We start from the raw sequence: 16045 nt of genomic DNA on the forward strand, positions 1-16045 counted from the left end.
GTTTATCTTCTTGTCCTTTTTTTTTTTTTTTCCAAAATTTGGTGAAGTCACTGTGGTGCTGCAGTTTCTCCCTGGTACATCTAATGATCCGAAATACTTTTATTCTCCACTCCTGACTCCTCTTTGATGGCTTCAGCAGTCAGTAAGAGTCATCCAGATCCAACCAGATATTAGATTTAAGGGGTCACTTCAGTTCAAATTCTAATTTTATTTTTCACATGTATACAAAACTGCTCTATCAACTGTCCATGTCAGAAAAAATAGAATCAATCTGAATAAAAAAAAAAGAATAAAATAATAATGAAAATGTACTAGGGAAATTAGATTACAATAAAATAAAAGAAAAAAAGAAAAGAAATTTACAGTGAAAAACTGAATTTGCTAAACAGGTGGGAAAGGAAAGAAAGTAAATATAAAATATTTAAAGAAGTATGTTATATGAATAAATTAAGAATATGAATTTGTAGTTAACTATTTTCACTGAAGGAACCAATGAAATGTAAAAATAATGAAATGAAATGAAATGAAATGAAATGAAATGAAATGAATTATTAGTAGTAGTCAGATTCCCCTTTTGCAATATTACATTTTGTCTGGAAATCTGAAACTATTCAGCATTTCAAATAATCAGTAATAAAGCATTTCAAGAATAGGGCAAATACTTTTTTCCTGCCACTGTATAAACTTTGCTGTAATCTCAGCTGGCTGAGATTGTAAAACTGTGACTGTTCCTCTATGTTCTGCTAGTGGCTTCAAACTTTCAGTCAGATAAAACCAAAATGATGTCAAGAAAATCCTACAGAAACAATGCATATTTATTTATTTATTTATTTATTTATTTATTTATTTATTTATTTATTTGAAGTAAAATAGAATAACTTCAGTGATATGAGCTGTATGATATTTCCTTTTGTACATTAGATTGTTGATATCTATCTATCTATCTATCTATCTATCTATCTATCTATCTATCTATCTATCTATCTATATGCATGTATATATATATATATATATATATATATATATATATATATATATATATATATATATATATATGCATGTCTATCTATCTATCTATCTATCTATCTATCTATCTATATGCATGTATATATATATATATGCATGTCTATCTATCTATCTATCTATCTATCTATCTATCTATCTATCTATCTATCTATCTATCTATCTATCTATATGCATGTATATATATATATATATATATATATATATGCATGTCTATCTATCTATCTATCTATCTATCTATCTATCTATCTATCTATCTATCTATTTTTGTAGTGCGAAACAACATACAACTATTCAGTATATAGTCCTATAGTCCTATCCTATCACTATCACTACATAGGCCTTTTCCATTACTTTTCATATCATTCCTTATGCCTCTGAAAAAGCAAAACTCACCATATACACACTTCTTTTTGCCTGCAGTGTTGATCTGATTGATTCTCCTTTAACTTGTTCTCAGCTGAGTTTACTATTTTGCATATCAAAGCCCCCATAAGAAGGCAAACACTTAAAATGACATTTTCTTGGGTTGTCTTTCGTCTGGGAATGTGACGGATTACGTGTTGGAGAATATTGGACCCACTACAGCAATATAATGCCTGCCACATAAATACATATACGTACACAGAGCGCCTCACTGAATAAACATTGATTAGAATGTTGCTGAATGTCTGTTCACCTTTTCTGGATTAGATTAGTAAAAATCTGGTGAATGTTTAGCTGTAGAATTACCTCTCCAGCTCTTTGCAACAGATCTCTAGTGTACATGTTGCTTAGAGGTCTAGACTGTGGTCTATAAATCATTTTAACAGTGTAAATATTAATGAGACGTTACCTAAAACATATCTTAAGAGGTCATATTTCACTTAATCAACAATTTCAAAAATATGTTTTTGGTTTAAAATCATACAAATGTGTCTTGTTAGATGAAACAACTTAACAAAATCCATTCACAGTGTTCATTTGTGTTCATTAGCATTAGATAAAAGATCTAGATGGTAATTCAACACTGAAAATGCTAATTTAGCTTTAGGCTGGGGGGTTTCTTTGTAAAGAAAAGTCCACCGAACTATTTCCCAAAATCAAGAAGGGGGTATGTTATCGACAAGATTTAACCAGTGACAAGGTTTTGCAATCAGGACGGTTACAAAAAGTTGGGGTGGGGGTGGAGTGGTTGGAGTAATGTGGATTAAGGGCCATGGGAGCAGCAAAGAGGGTCTTTAGTGAACAAATATTGTCCTGGAGAATGAAAGTTGTCAGGGGCAAGGGGCCCAGGGGATTAACCTGTCATGGTGCCCCAAAATTCCAACCGGGACCCTTGCTTGTAGATATCGTAATTCAGTGTTGCTGATTACATTCACTGACACTAGGCTTATGAAAAGAAAGTGATGCAGGGTCTATAGTCAATTGCTTATCTCTGTGCTTTTGCATGAAGTAATAAAGTTACAAACTCTTTTATCATTGTGTTCATCTGTATGTGGCCTTTTTTAACATATTAAATTAATTGCTTATTTTTAATCACATTGTACTCTTTTTTTGACCACACCCTCTTATTGTTGATTAAGGAAAGCAGAATAATTGACAACAAAATACTCTTACAATTAGAGAACAAACGCTCAAAATGTTACATAGATAGATAGATAGATAGATAGACAGACAGACAGACAGACAGACAGACAGATAGATAGATAGATAGATAGATAGATAGATAGATAGATAGATAGATAGATAGATAGATAGATAGATAGATAGATAGAAAGACAGGCAGATAGATAGATAGAAAGACAGACAGATAGAAAGACAGACAGACAGAAAACCTTAAATATAGAACACAATAAGTTAAATTAAAGTGTAGATATGAAACCCAGTTGTGGAGTATTCATATTTAGATCAGTATTAACAGTACAGTACGCATGTGCAAACTGGCAGTAGACAGTAAATATAAAGAACCTTGTGAGTCTAGAAAAACGGATTAGGGATTTAAATGCAGTAGAACACATTTAACGGGAGAAAAAGGCACAAATCCAAATCATCAGGCAAGCTCAAGGTCAAGAGACAGGTTTGGGTCAGGCGATGAATAAACAAGACATACTGAGCAAAAACAAACTCTGGAGTCAGGGAAAAAATAAACAGGTCAAACCAGAACAACAAACATGAGTTAACAGGCTCCGTATTGTCAGGAAAGCAGGACAAACTGAGTGTGTGTGAGACTGACCACAGGTGTAGGTTACTGGTCTACAAAAGCAAGCTTACTTTATGCTTGGAGGCTCACAGTCATCGATATGAACCACATGAGTAAAATTCTAATGACTTGATTGGAAATCACATATCACTTCTGAGTCCTTTGGAACATGTTCAGTATCATTCTAGAACCTTTATTCGGTCAAGTTAGTCTAGTTCCCAACAAAGCACAGCAAAAATGCAGTAAGCAGGAGATCAGAACTTTATTCATGCCATGGTTCTGCATAATATCATAGCAGTATTGTGATATAGATTATTTTCATGTCTCATATTATTAAAAAAAACAAAAGAAGATGAAGCCAAATATTTGTCTAACAAAACAGTCTCCTATAAGAATGCTTCAGTAGGAACAACAACAATACCTATAACATACTGTTTTTTAGTACACTAAGGAGCCTTTAGATTTCAGGAGGATCGCTAACTGCTAACCTAGGACCTTCAGACATAGTCCCAGTGTCAGATCTTTTTGTTATAAGCTGTCTTTTTTGTTCCATAAAGCCAATACAGCATTCAGCTGTAAGCATGTGATAACTACAGTGAAGCATGGTGGTTGTAGTGTGATAGTATGGGGATGTTTTGCTGCTTTGAGACCTGGGTGGTTTTCCAGCACTGAAGGAAGCATGAATGTGGGAATGTATGAGAAAATGACTTTTTGGAAAAATGAATGTCTGGCCTTAGATCTGTATCTGTTAGATGAGGCTAAAGAGTAATTGTCTGATGCAGCAGGAAAAATATTCAAAACGAAAAAGCAAAGTTTGCCAGTGTAAATAAGTATATCTAATAAAATTAGTAAGAACAACTTGTTCAAAGCAATGCAAGAATAGTAAATGATATGAGATTGCACAACTCAAATGATTAAAAGCAATCCATTTCTGACCGCTAGGGTTTTACAGAGCAGAGACATACTAAATGTATCAATTCATTTTTTTTTGCTGTTGTTATCAGTAAGAGTTGTCCAGATCTAACCAGATATTAAGTTTAAGGGGTCACTTCAGTTCAAATTCTAATTATATTTGTCACATAAACAACCATACACAGTCCACAGTCCAACATCAACTGTCTATGTCATAAAAATAGAAAAAATACAAATAAAAAATAATAAGGGTGAAAATATGCTAAGAAAATTAGACTGCAATAAAATTAATATATATATATATATAATAAACAATAAATAAAATAAAATAAAATAAAATAAAATACTTTTGTGAGTATTCAGATTTCCCTTAATATCTTCCCTGTAATATTACATTTTGTCTGGAAATCTGAAATTATTCAGCACTCCAAAAAATCATGAATAAATCAGTAGATGGAGAACAAAGAATAAGGACAAATACTTTTTCCTGCCACTCTATAAACTTTTTGCTGAAATCTCAGTTGGCTCATGTGAATACCTACAACTGTTTGCAAAACTGTGACTTTTCCTCTATGTTCTGTTAGTGGCTTCAAACTTGGCAATGAAAAGTTGTATGCTCCCTCAAAAATAGACAATGGTCTATCCACACAAAATGTCAGGGCGGATGGTTTATCCGAATTTGGCATTAGTTCCCCGAAGTCTGTGCTCATCACAACAAGTGGTTGGAAGTTACCACCACATTCGTTTCCACCAAACAAGGAGCAGTGAAATTTACAGAGCTTCTAAACAGTGAAAGGATACAAAAGGCAGAAAAGACAGTGCAGCAGACTGTAACACCAGTCCTGCCTTAAACCCGGCTATTAAGCTCTATAGCCTGAAAATTCCACAGAAAAGTTACTATAAACCCTTTTCATGTCTTCTGGCTCAGCCTCAATTTTGCAATCTGAGAACAGAAACCATATGCTTAACCAAAACTATTTTTCTTTGGAAGACCTTAGACCACTGGATATAAGTGCCTCACTGATTTAAATAATGCATTTCATACTTTTTAATGGAAAAAATGTTGTTGTTGATCTTTCAGCTGCTCCCTACATGTGTTAGGGGTCGCCACAGTGGACCAACTGGTCCACACAACAACTTGGCACAGGTTTTATGCTGGATGACCTTCCTGACCCAACCCTCCCATTTTTATCTGGGCTTGGGACCGGCACTGCATCCAGTGGCTGGGGCTCAAACGCAGGCTTTATGCATGATGGGTGAGAAACCTACCACTGAGCCACCAGCACCCTAAACTTCATAATCGAAAAATACTAAAAAATGTGTTCTGGTCAAACTAGCTTTGCATCTAGGAGAAAGTAACTAGTACAATAGTAACTAGTAACTATTGTAAAGATGAAACACAAACCTGGTTTTAGTCCCTATTACATTTCCTGTATGTCTTATTTATAATGATCAATATAATCAAGAGGGTCACAATCATATAAAGGAATAGAGATCCTTGTTTTTATAATTATTGTATTATAATATATAATATATAATAATAAAAAAAGTCAATTTAATTGAGTATTTTTTTTTCCCGTTACTTAGGACATTTGACTGTTACGACAAAGACCTCTACTTTTTACACAGTCCAAAAAATCTACACTTTTTTGCAAGGCAGATTTGAGCAAAATTCTAACATATTCGACAACAACAACAACAACAACAACAACAATAGGTAGTTATTTATAATCCTTCTAACGGTATTTTTTTTCCTCTCAAACCTAACCAAAGGTTTATAGTATCTGTTGCAACAAAAATTGTTAAATACATTTAGTATTTGTGTATCATTTGTTTTCACCTGATGTGACAAAAATATCCGTACTTTTTAATGTGAGTTTATTTTAATTCCTCACACAAACACTGCATCTCGGTGCAAAGTCTGATACATTCTGCAATAAATGTGATGTGGATAAAACAGCAGGCTATTTCAAGCTTCTGAAAGATATTATGAACCAGGGCTCAGGGCTCAAAAAGTAAGTTAGATAAAATAATTGTCTGATCAAAACTATTCACTTTTTTAGTGTCTTTCTTGGTAGAATTTTAACTACCATGATCCTTGATCAGCTCATTCAGCTTACACAAATTCATTCATCATCAACTCCACAAATACAGTGGACTGGTCAACCTTCGACATGAGATGTACAGCTTAAATGAACCATTTTAATAAATCTAGAAAATTCTCAATAATACTGTCACACACCAAAGCTCTTTCAGTTCAGAGCTCACATCATGTGGATAAAATACATGACGGTCAATTGTTACTTGAGGTGAATGCTTCAGATTTTTTTATGAGGATTTAATGTCATGTTTCAACAAATTGGAAAGATTATTTTAAAGACATTTAATGTAATGTTTAGTAACATTTTAGGTAAGAGGGGCTTTCTGCATGACAGGACCCAGTTCAGTAAGTGTTCAGCTAGGGGACTAAGATGGCGGTGTGTTTCATAACATGTTAATGTGAGTGACTGAGTAAACTGGAGTGAAATCAGTGAAAAGGGATGCATTAAGATCACTAATTAACATCAGTGTGAGATTTCAGCTTTAGAAGATTATTTATGTAGAGATTTTAGAAGAGCATTTCCACTTTTACTTTTTTGCATTTGCACTTCTACCAATCTGAACGGAGATGATCAGTCACGTGACTACAATATGAGGATTTAACTATAAAAAAAACAACAAAAAATCAAATATGAAATAAATAAATAAAAAACACGATTAAATTAAATTAAATTGACAATTCAGTAGTTATTTACATATAAACAAAGTAGAAAAAACAGAACCGAATTTGATATGGCATAAAAGCGCAAGAAAATAATAGATAGATAGATAGATAGATAGATAGATAGATAGATAGATAGATAGATAGATAGATAGATAGATAGATAAATAAATAAATAAATGTGTCGATTTCTGCCGGGAGCGTTCTGAGCCAGTGGGCGGGGTTTTAACTCAAATGATACGCCCATTTCTTTGGAGCAAGCGGATTTGCGCAGCAACCAGGAAGAGAAGGTCGTGAGCAACATGGCGGCGCTCTGTGTGTTAAAGTCTGTAAGGACAGCGCTCACTGCCGTGCACTGCGCTGTCAACAACACTTTAACACCGCGGTTATTAAATGGACCCCAGCTGTCGTTTTTTGGCTGCACGTCGAGTCGTGGTATCCGGCAAGGTACATTTTATCGGCTGTTTATTTAGTCTGTTAGTCCGTTCTGATAGACACGTGTGCATGGACTAAATGATAAAAATGTCTCCCTGAATCTCAAGCTGCACAAAATAAGTTTATATCCTCTGTGTGTGTGTGTGTGTGTGTGTGTGTGTGTGTGTTGTAAGATAAAGAGCTGAAGGTGTTTGGGCAGTGAATACCTTTTTTCTGCAATCTGGAGAATGTGATGTTTACATGTCAAATTAAGTCGATTAAAGGTTCATAGAAAATTCCTCAGTACATGCTGCATGGAGATTCACCATCAAGTCCATTCCAGTTCACCATATCCTTTACTGTTCATGTTTAACTTCAGATTGATCCTGAGCATTAACATCACTTGTACATGAATTCAAATCATATCATATCTCTCTTTATCATCAACAACACAAGTGTAGAAGTGAGTGAAATTCTTTAGTGCAGCTCCAGACATTGCATTTGAAAATGTGTAATGCTGATTATATATATATATATATATATATATATATATATATATATATATATATATATATATATATATATATATATATATACATATACATATATACATATACACACATATACATACATACATACATACATACATACATACACACACACTACCGCTCAAAAGTTTGGGATCACTTGCATATTTCAGCTATGGAGGAAGACTCCATCAAGCCAGTCCATCTTGTGGGAGATGCTCCAGGAAGCATGGGGTGAAATCTCATCAGATTATCTTGAAAAATTGACAGCTAGAATGCCCAGGCTGTAATTGCTGCAAAAGATGGTTTTTTTGATGATGGCATAGTTTGAAGAAAACATTCATCATTTCCATCAAAATCATTATTTCTAACTCTGACATGTCAACATGTTCTTTTGCTACATTTTCTATTCAGACTAATTTCCTGTGTGTTTCCTTGGAAAACAGTACAATTTTTGAGTGATTCCAAACTTTTGAGTGGTAGTGTGTGTATACATTTTATATATACATACATTATTTATATATATATTTATATATATATATATACACATACATACATACATACATACATACATACATTTTATATATACACACACAGTCAAGCCCGAAATTATTCATACCCCTGGCAAATTCTGACTTAAAGAAAAAATTATTACTCATCTTTTATTTACATTTGAACAAAAAGTGGCATGTCCAAAATTATTCATACCCTTCTCAATAATCAATAGAAAAGCCTTTATTGGCTATTACAGCAATCAAACGCTTCTTATAACTGCTGACCAGCTTTTTGCATGTCTCCACTGGTATTTTTGCCCATTCATCTTTAGCGATGAGCTCCAACTCTTTCAGGTTGGAGGGTCTCCTTGCCATCACCCTGATCTTTAGCTCCCTCCACAGATTCAGGACTCTGGCTGGGCCACTGCAAAACGTTAATGTTTTTGTCTGCTAACCATTTCTTCACCACTTTTGCTGTGTGTTTTGGGTCGTTGTCATGCTGAAATGTCCACTGGTGCCCAAGGCCAAGTTTGTCTGCAGATTTGCCTGATGTTGTTGTTGAGAATTTTGATGCATTGCTCCCTTTTCATGGTGCCGTTTACTGTGATTAGGTTCCCTGGTCCACCGGCTGAAAAACACCCCCAAAACATTAGGTTCCCACCACCATGTTTGACAGTGGGGATGGTGTTCTTAGGGTTGAAAGTTTCTCCTTTTTTACACCAAATGAAGGCTCCATCATTGTGGCCAAACAATTCAATTTTTGTTTCATTTGACCATAAAATAGAAGACCAGAAGTCTTCTTTGTCCAGATGAGCATTTGTAAAGGCCAAGCGGGCTTTTGTGTGCCTTATCTGGAGAAGTGGTTTCCTCCTTGGTCTGCGTCCGTGGAACCCAGTGGTGTGCAGTGTCCGTTGGACTGTCTGCCTTGAGATGTTGCCACCAGCAGAGCCCAGATTCATCAGGATGGCCTTGGTGGTGATCCTTGGATTCTTTTTTACCTCTCTCACTATCCTCCTTGCCAGCACAGGTGTCACTTTTGGCTTCCGACCACGTCCTCTGAGATTTTTCACAGTGCGGAACGTCTTGTATTTTTTAATAATACTTTCGCACTTTCTTGACTTGTGAGCAGCCACAACGCGCAGCCGCAGGTCCTCAGTGAGCTCCTTTGTCTTAGCCATGACTGTCCACAAACCAACAGCAGAGAGCTTCTGTTTTTCACCTGTTGAGTTGATTAAAACAGCTGTTCCCAATGAATCAGGGTAATTAGGGTGCTTTAGAACAGCTTGGACTATTTGGAATAGTATAGAACTTTGTATTTTCCCACAGACTGTGACAGTTTGCAAAGGGTATGAATAATTTTGGACATGCCACTTTTTGTTCAAATGTAAATAAAAGCTGAGAAATATTTTTTTCCACAATGATGCCTCTTGGACATCGTCTTATTATCTTTTGGGAGAAGCCTGTGTCATTTCCGGTCAAAAAAAACTTGCTGGTTGAATAAAAGTAACTTTAAGTCAGAATACATACAGTCTTGGTACATACATATATACATATCTGGCATGACAACAGAAAGCATTTAAATAGTAAGACTTAACAATAAATAATAATAAAGAGTATGAATCTGCAATAGAGGATTTATGTGCAGATTTGTGCAGTATACACTCTATATACAGCTGTATAAATTAAGATATATATGCATATGTATTTACATGGTACTTGAGAAAGAGGAGGCAATTAGAGATGGAGAATGAATTACAGAACACAGGTAATAATTCCTGTGTTAGCTGTTCAAGCTGGAGATGGCATGGGGGAAGAGTCTTTAATTTAATTTTATTTATTTTTTTACTACATTATGACTGAACAGCTTCTGTAAAAGCCAAATGCAAAAGTGAAGATGTTTGATTCATTCCCCAATAATTCAGTTTTTTTTACCTGCATTTTGCTGAAGTCATCAAGTCTGTGTCCATGCTTTTATTTTACACACTAAAAATACACAAATGGTGCTTGCGCCACTCGTGCACAAGAGATTTATCCAAACTGACACATTGAGATGAAGGTGTTGACAGTTCATAGTTTCACGTCTTGCTTTTCAACATTATATTTATTAGCTTTGCGGTTACTTTCACTCAATATGAGTTTGGATCCATTTTTGCTAGCAGTGACTCACTTGTGAGTTCAAACTCCTTATTTTTGCTTTTCCAGGAGGGGGGGGGGGGTCATTTTATACTTTTCTTGTTTTTAAGTACTTTACTGTGTGTCTAAATTGATCATCAAGATTTTTTTATACTAAATGGCACCACATCCTGAGTGCGATTCTATCAAGTGATTCAACAGGGAACAATGACGCTTCACAGCTCTCCCCTTGTTCTCCAGTTTCATTCAGTAAACATGCCTGTAGAAGAAGAAACCTTTATTTGTATCAATTCTTTTCTTCACATATCCCAGCTTTTGGAAGTTGAGGTGAGAGCGCAGGGGTAGCTATGATGCAGCATCCCTGAACCTGGAGCAGCGAGGATTATGGGTCTTACTTATTGGCAGTTTGGCAGTGCTGGGGCTTGATCCCCTGACCTGATCAACAACTCAGAGCCTTAACCATTTGAACCACCGCTAATGAAACGATGACTCTGAATTGCTCAAGGGGTGTGTGTCTGTGTGTGTGTGTCTGTGTGTGTGTGTGTGTGTGTGTCTGTGTGTGTGTGTGTCTGTGTGTGTGTGTGTCTGTGTGTGTGTGTGTCTGTGTGTGTGTGTGTCTGTGTGTGTGTGTGTCTGTGTGTGTGTGTCTGTGTGTGTGTGTCTGTGTGTGTGTGTCTGTGTGTGTGTGTCTGTGTGTGTGTGTCTGTGTGTGTGTGTGAGAGAGAGTTCACTCAGAGTCTATTCCTGAGGTCGGAGCTCACATCTGGTGTGTCATGATAAGCTCCAGATCCACCAGTACCTGTTTCAGTATAAACTTTTTACTGAACAGAAGGTTGGAGTTTGACCCTCTGCTAAGCTTCTGCTGTTTGGGCTTTTGAGCAAGGCTCTTTACCTTCTCTGCTCCAGAGCTGACCCTGAGCTCTGATTCCAACTTTCTTATGAGTGGAGTTATGTAAGGAAAATGAGTTTCACCCTGCTTTAATGCATATGTGACAAATTCTCCTGCTTTTAAAGAAAACCTACTCCTTCTTCACTCCATGACTCCATGTCCATCCAGATGTAAGAATGGACACTAAACATATTTGTTTGTTTTGTTTTGTTTTTTCCCCAGTTGTGGAAAAGCAAGAGGGGAAAACTACAGTGGTAAGTCTTTAAACATATTTATTTTTATTTGATTCTTACATTTGTTTCATACCCCCCCCCCCCCCCACTGATCTTTTTTTTCCTTCAATTTGTAGATTGAGGGTTTAACAGTGACGACACCCGAGAGCCCGCAACCTCCGAATCCAACTGCAAAGTGTCCAATTTACCGCTGGAACCTTCAGAACAAGTACACGTACACAGTGAGTGTTATTGACAGTCCCTGTGTAAACACGCTTTCAAACTAATTTCCAGTCACAGCCTTTTTGTAAATTGTTAAACATGGTAAGACCCTTGGTCTCTAAATGAGTACAGATTTACAGCATAATAAATGAAATGGAAACACTGAAGGGGCTGTCAGAGTGTTGATGTGTCCAATCAGAAAGGAAATGCGTTCACTGTGTTTCTGTAGTCCAGGCCTGAGAACTCTCTAACTTACTGTAAGGTTTTCTTCATCCACCTCCTCAAAGTTTTGATGAGCTAGATCAGGTTTCTTCCAGCAGCAAAGCCCTGGACCTGTACACAGCGCTAGGTTTTTTGAGTTACAGTTCGGAGCCCTAGGTCTAAATCAAACCAACACGCACTTTATTTTTTTTTATTAACATTTTTTTTTTGTCCATTAATAATTCTACTAGCGCAACTATTAAGCTGCATATTAGTTGTTCGGTGTACCTTTGGAAAAGCGCTAGCACCAATTTAACCGTAGTCCATTTTTTTATTGTTTTAGCTCCCTACAGCCAAGTGCCTCCATTTCCTCTGTAATAAAATACGAACACACACACAGCACTAATGTGAGCTCTGTGGTGTTGCTCACACACAGTGAACCCACAGGCTTTTTTTTTTGCTCCCCTGTCTAAATATTTTCTAGCTGTCTCCAGACAGAAGAAGAGGTCTATGGGATGTGGATACACTAACAGTTTTTGCTTTGTATTTAAGGAGCAGTTTGTGATTTTTAGTGATCTCTTGGGCATGGGTGATGATCAGTGAAAAGACAAGCCCTCTCTCTCTCTCTGTTTCTCTCTCTCTCTCTCCATCTCTTTTGCTCTTTGTCTCTTCTTCTCTGACTTTCTCTCTCTCTTCTTCACTCTCTATCTAACTCTTTTACCCCTCCTCTCTCTCTCTCTCTCTCTCTCTCTCTCTCTCATATATGTATATAATATTATATATAAGATTGCTTTTGCACAAGTTTAGAATTTTCTCCTAAACTGTATAAAATGTAGTGGCACTTTGTACACTGCACATATTTCTATTTTTAACTCTGCTGTTCTCTCAGTCATATCACTTACCTGTTTCTCAATCCACAGGATGTTTTATTACTGAGTCAGTTCATTCGTTCTGATGGAGGGATGCTGCCGAGACGCATCACTGGCCTCTGTGCTCAGGAACACCGTAAGGTGTTGGTGTGTGTGCAGATGGCCCATCGTGCGGGTGTGTAACGTTACTGGCTTTATGGAGTGAACAATGGCGTGTGGTACACAGGGTCGTCAATTTGTGCAGACTCTTCTAAAAGCAAAGTTCAGCATCAGGGAATTTTACAGAATTTCATCTCCTAGCATTAAAGACATATGAAATGACTGTCTACGTCTATGAGAGCTGTACTCATGATCCATGCACATGAATTCTGGGACTATGGCCAAATGTGTGTTGTGATGATGTCACATGAATCATCTCGGTGCAAATCTGCGGCCATTTTGACAAATCCCAAACTCCTCAGAATATCACATTAATTTCTCTGATCGTTAAATCCTAGAGAGACTACACATCCTCACAATTAAATGCATGTATACATCTGACTTCTTATAAATTCCAGTCAATTGGTTCCAGTGACCAACTGTTCTGGAAGTTTAGTCTATAACATGAAACAACACTGCAGCATGTCAAGCTCTGTTATTCAGAAACGTTTTAAACGTCGTTTAAAGTAAATGAAACGTCTCCTTAAAATGTCTCTGCCTCTCAGCACACGAGCCGTCCTAGCGTATCACAACGAACACATCAATATAATCCATGCTGTTATAGAGAATTCTGACCAATCAGAATCAAGAATCCATCAGCGCTGTGATATAAACCACAGCTTGTACCACAGTGAGGCTGAATTCTCAAATCTGATCACTCGTTCCGGCTGTAACATGATTGACGGGTTGGAACATATCTGTGCTTGTTATAATGTTATTCTTTGTATTGTAACAAGTCATTCATAATAACTTCATATAGCAAATGCTTCACAGGTTAATGATACATGGATTTATACAACATGGCAGTGTTTAACAAATAAAAATCTGACCTTCTGATACTTATTCAGCGTTTATGGGAGGAGTCGGAGATGTCAGTGCTTTGTAACAGTCATTGTGCTCTGCACTTAGGCAGCATGGGAAAGCATTCAGGACGGAGGAGTCGGACACCACTCATCGTCCACGGACTGTAATTGGTTCTGACCCTTCGGTTGTTCGTTTGTTCTCTATTGAGGTTTTATGTCTTGCACATATAAATGCTTTGGCAACACACTCTACAATTTGTCATGCCAATAAAGCTTATTTGAATCGAATTGACACAGACACACACAGAGGGAGAGAGAAAGAGAAATAAACAGATAGAGAAGGAGATAGATAGGAAGGGAGAGAATGAGAGTGTGAGAGAAAATCTGTTTATGATTGTTCTTTCTTTAGTGATAGCAGGAACTTTCTCTTGGACGTTCCACTACATTCCATAAATATTACCTACAAGTGATTTATAAAGTGACGTTCTTGAAAAATCAATCGCTGTAAACAGAGTGATAGCAGAATAACACAGTCCAGACCGCACAGTCATATGAAAATACTCAGCACTCCTCTTGCTCGACATCACCCCAGCATGGCTTCTTTTCATATTATCACACATATGAAGCATAATATCACTGATGCTATTTCAGACAGTTTGAAGTGAATGTATTTTGAGAAGAAATGGAAGTATTCCCTCTTTCTCACTGCCTCAGGTCTCCTGCCAGACCACAGACCACGTCTTCCTGAAGGCCACGTACCAAAGCCCAAATCTAACCCACCACTCAACAGGTATGTACATCCTATCCAGCACCCTAAAAACCTCAGTGCTTTGTTCCTCTGAGTGAAGCCTTACATTAATTTTTTACAATATGTTTGATTCAACTCTCTGTCCTCTGCACCCTACTCTGAATTTATCAGTGTACAGCACAAACACTGAACAGCACTTGCTGCTACAAGAGCATTAGTGAGATCAGACACTGATGTTGTAAGAGTGAGGAGGTCTGGGGTTCAGTCGGTGTTCCAGTTCATCCTAAAGGTGTTCAGTGGGGTTGAGTCAGAGTCGGGGCTCTGTGCAGGACACTCCAGTTCCACTTCCACTCCCACCTTAACACACCATGTCTTCATGGAGCTCAGGGGCTTTGTACACAGGGGCATTGTCATGCTGGAACAGGGTTTGAGTCTCTTAGTTCCAGTAAAGGGAAATTGTGAAGCTACATATTACAGAGACATTCTGTACAATTTCATGTTTGTAACTTTGAGGTAACAGTTTGGGAGAAGAAACGCATACGAGTATGGTGGTCATACTTTTGGCTGTATAGTGCAGGAGTTTATACTTGGCACAGGATGCTGGTACAGTGGACATGGATAAGGTGCTTCTGTATGTGAGGAACCATTATCTAAACATAAAAACCTTATAATTAAGATGCAAATGATTTTGATGTTTTTAATCATCTTGCTTGCATGCAGTTCATGATATAGAACATAAAGCTGGGATGAACCTAGTATTAACGTAAATCTGATGCTTTTTTTTTGAAGGTACCTGACTCGTTACTCTGTGAAATCGGTGAAGCCCATCTATAGGAAAGGAATGAAGTGGTGTAAGAATCGTATGCCTGTGGGACATCCGGCCCTCAAGGACAACATCAGATACAGCCCTAAGCCGCTCTACACAAAGCACTGACGCATTTTCAGACACAACAATGAAGGCGTCAGTGTAAGCAGGACAGCTGGAACCTACAGAGATCTGCACAGTGATGATGACTTTTTTTCATGGCCACGACATGCTGCTTTTGATGCTCTGTGACCTGTTTGTTTCACATTGAGATGTAACAGAATTTAGATAGAAACTTTGACAACTGAGTTTGAGGGGAAAAAAAACTTCTGTGGAAATGAATGTATCATACATTACTTTTTTTTTCTCTTTAATATGCCCTTACAGTCACCTCATTTACTGTTACAGATTCTGTGTTTGTTGGAAGCTTGCCCTCATTTCCCGAACTACAAATGCTCTGAATAAAAAATCAGTTTTATTTACCGCACAGAAACATCTGCAGCGTGGGGCTGTGTGAGTGTATGTGTGGGGGTGTGAGTGAATGGGTGTGTATACATGGTTACGGGTGGAAAAATCATCTGACAAGACGGTTTAACACTTTTCCTCAGGTTGCAGAACATTTACCTGTTACACAAGAAAGCTCATGACTCAA

General features: G+C 37.1%; 1 protein-coding gene across 1 annotated transcript; it reads left to right on the forward strand.

The window, feature by feature from the left end:
* The first annotated feature begins 7142 nt into the window (after window positions 1-7142).
* mrps18a (mitochondrial ribosomal protein S18A) lies at window positions 7143-15652 on the forward strand. Its single transcript, XM_058417537.1, has 6 exons — window positions 7143-7325; window positions 11558-11589; window positions 11685-11789; window positions 12891-13014; window positions 14555-14630; window positions 15378-15652. The coding sequence occupies exons 1-6, from the start codon at window positions 7181-7183 to the stop codon at window positions 15520-15522; spliced, it is 627 nt and encodes a 208-aa protein (XP_058273520.1). The 5' UTR covers window positions 7143-7180; the 3' UTR covers window positions 15523-15652.
* Window positions 15653-16045: the final 393 nt, after the last annotated feature.

This window comes from Hemibagrus wyckioides, linkage group LG19, assembly GCF_019097595.1.
Source record: "Hemibagrus wyckioides isolate EC202008001 linkage group LG19, SWU_Hwy_1.0, whole genome shotgun sequence".
Taxonomy (NCBI): Eukaryota; Metazoa; Chordata; class Actinopteri; order Siluriformes; family Bagridae; genus Hemibagrus; species Hemibagrus wyckioides.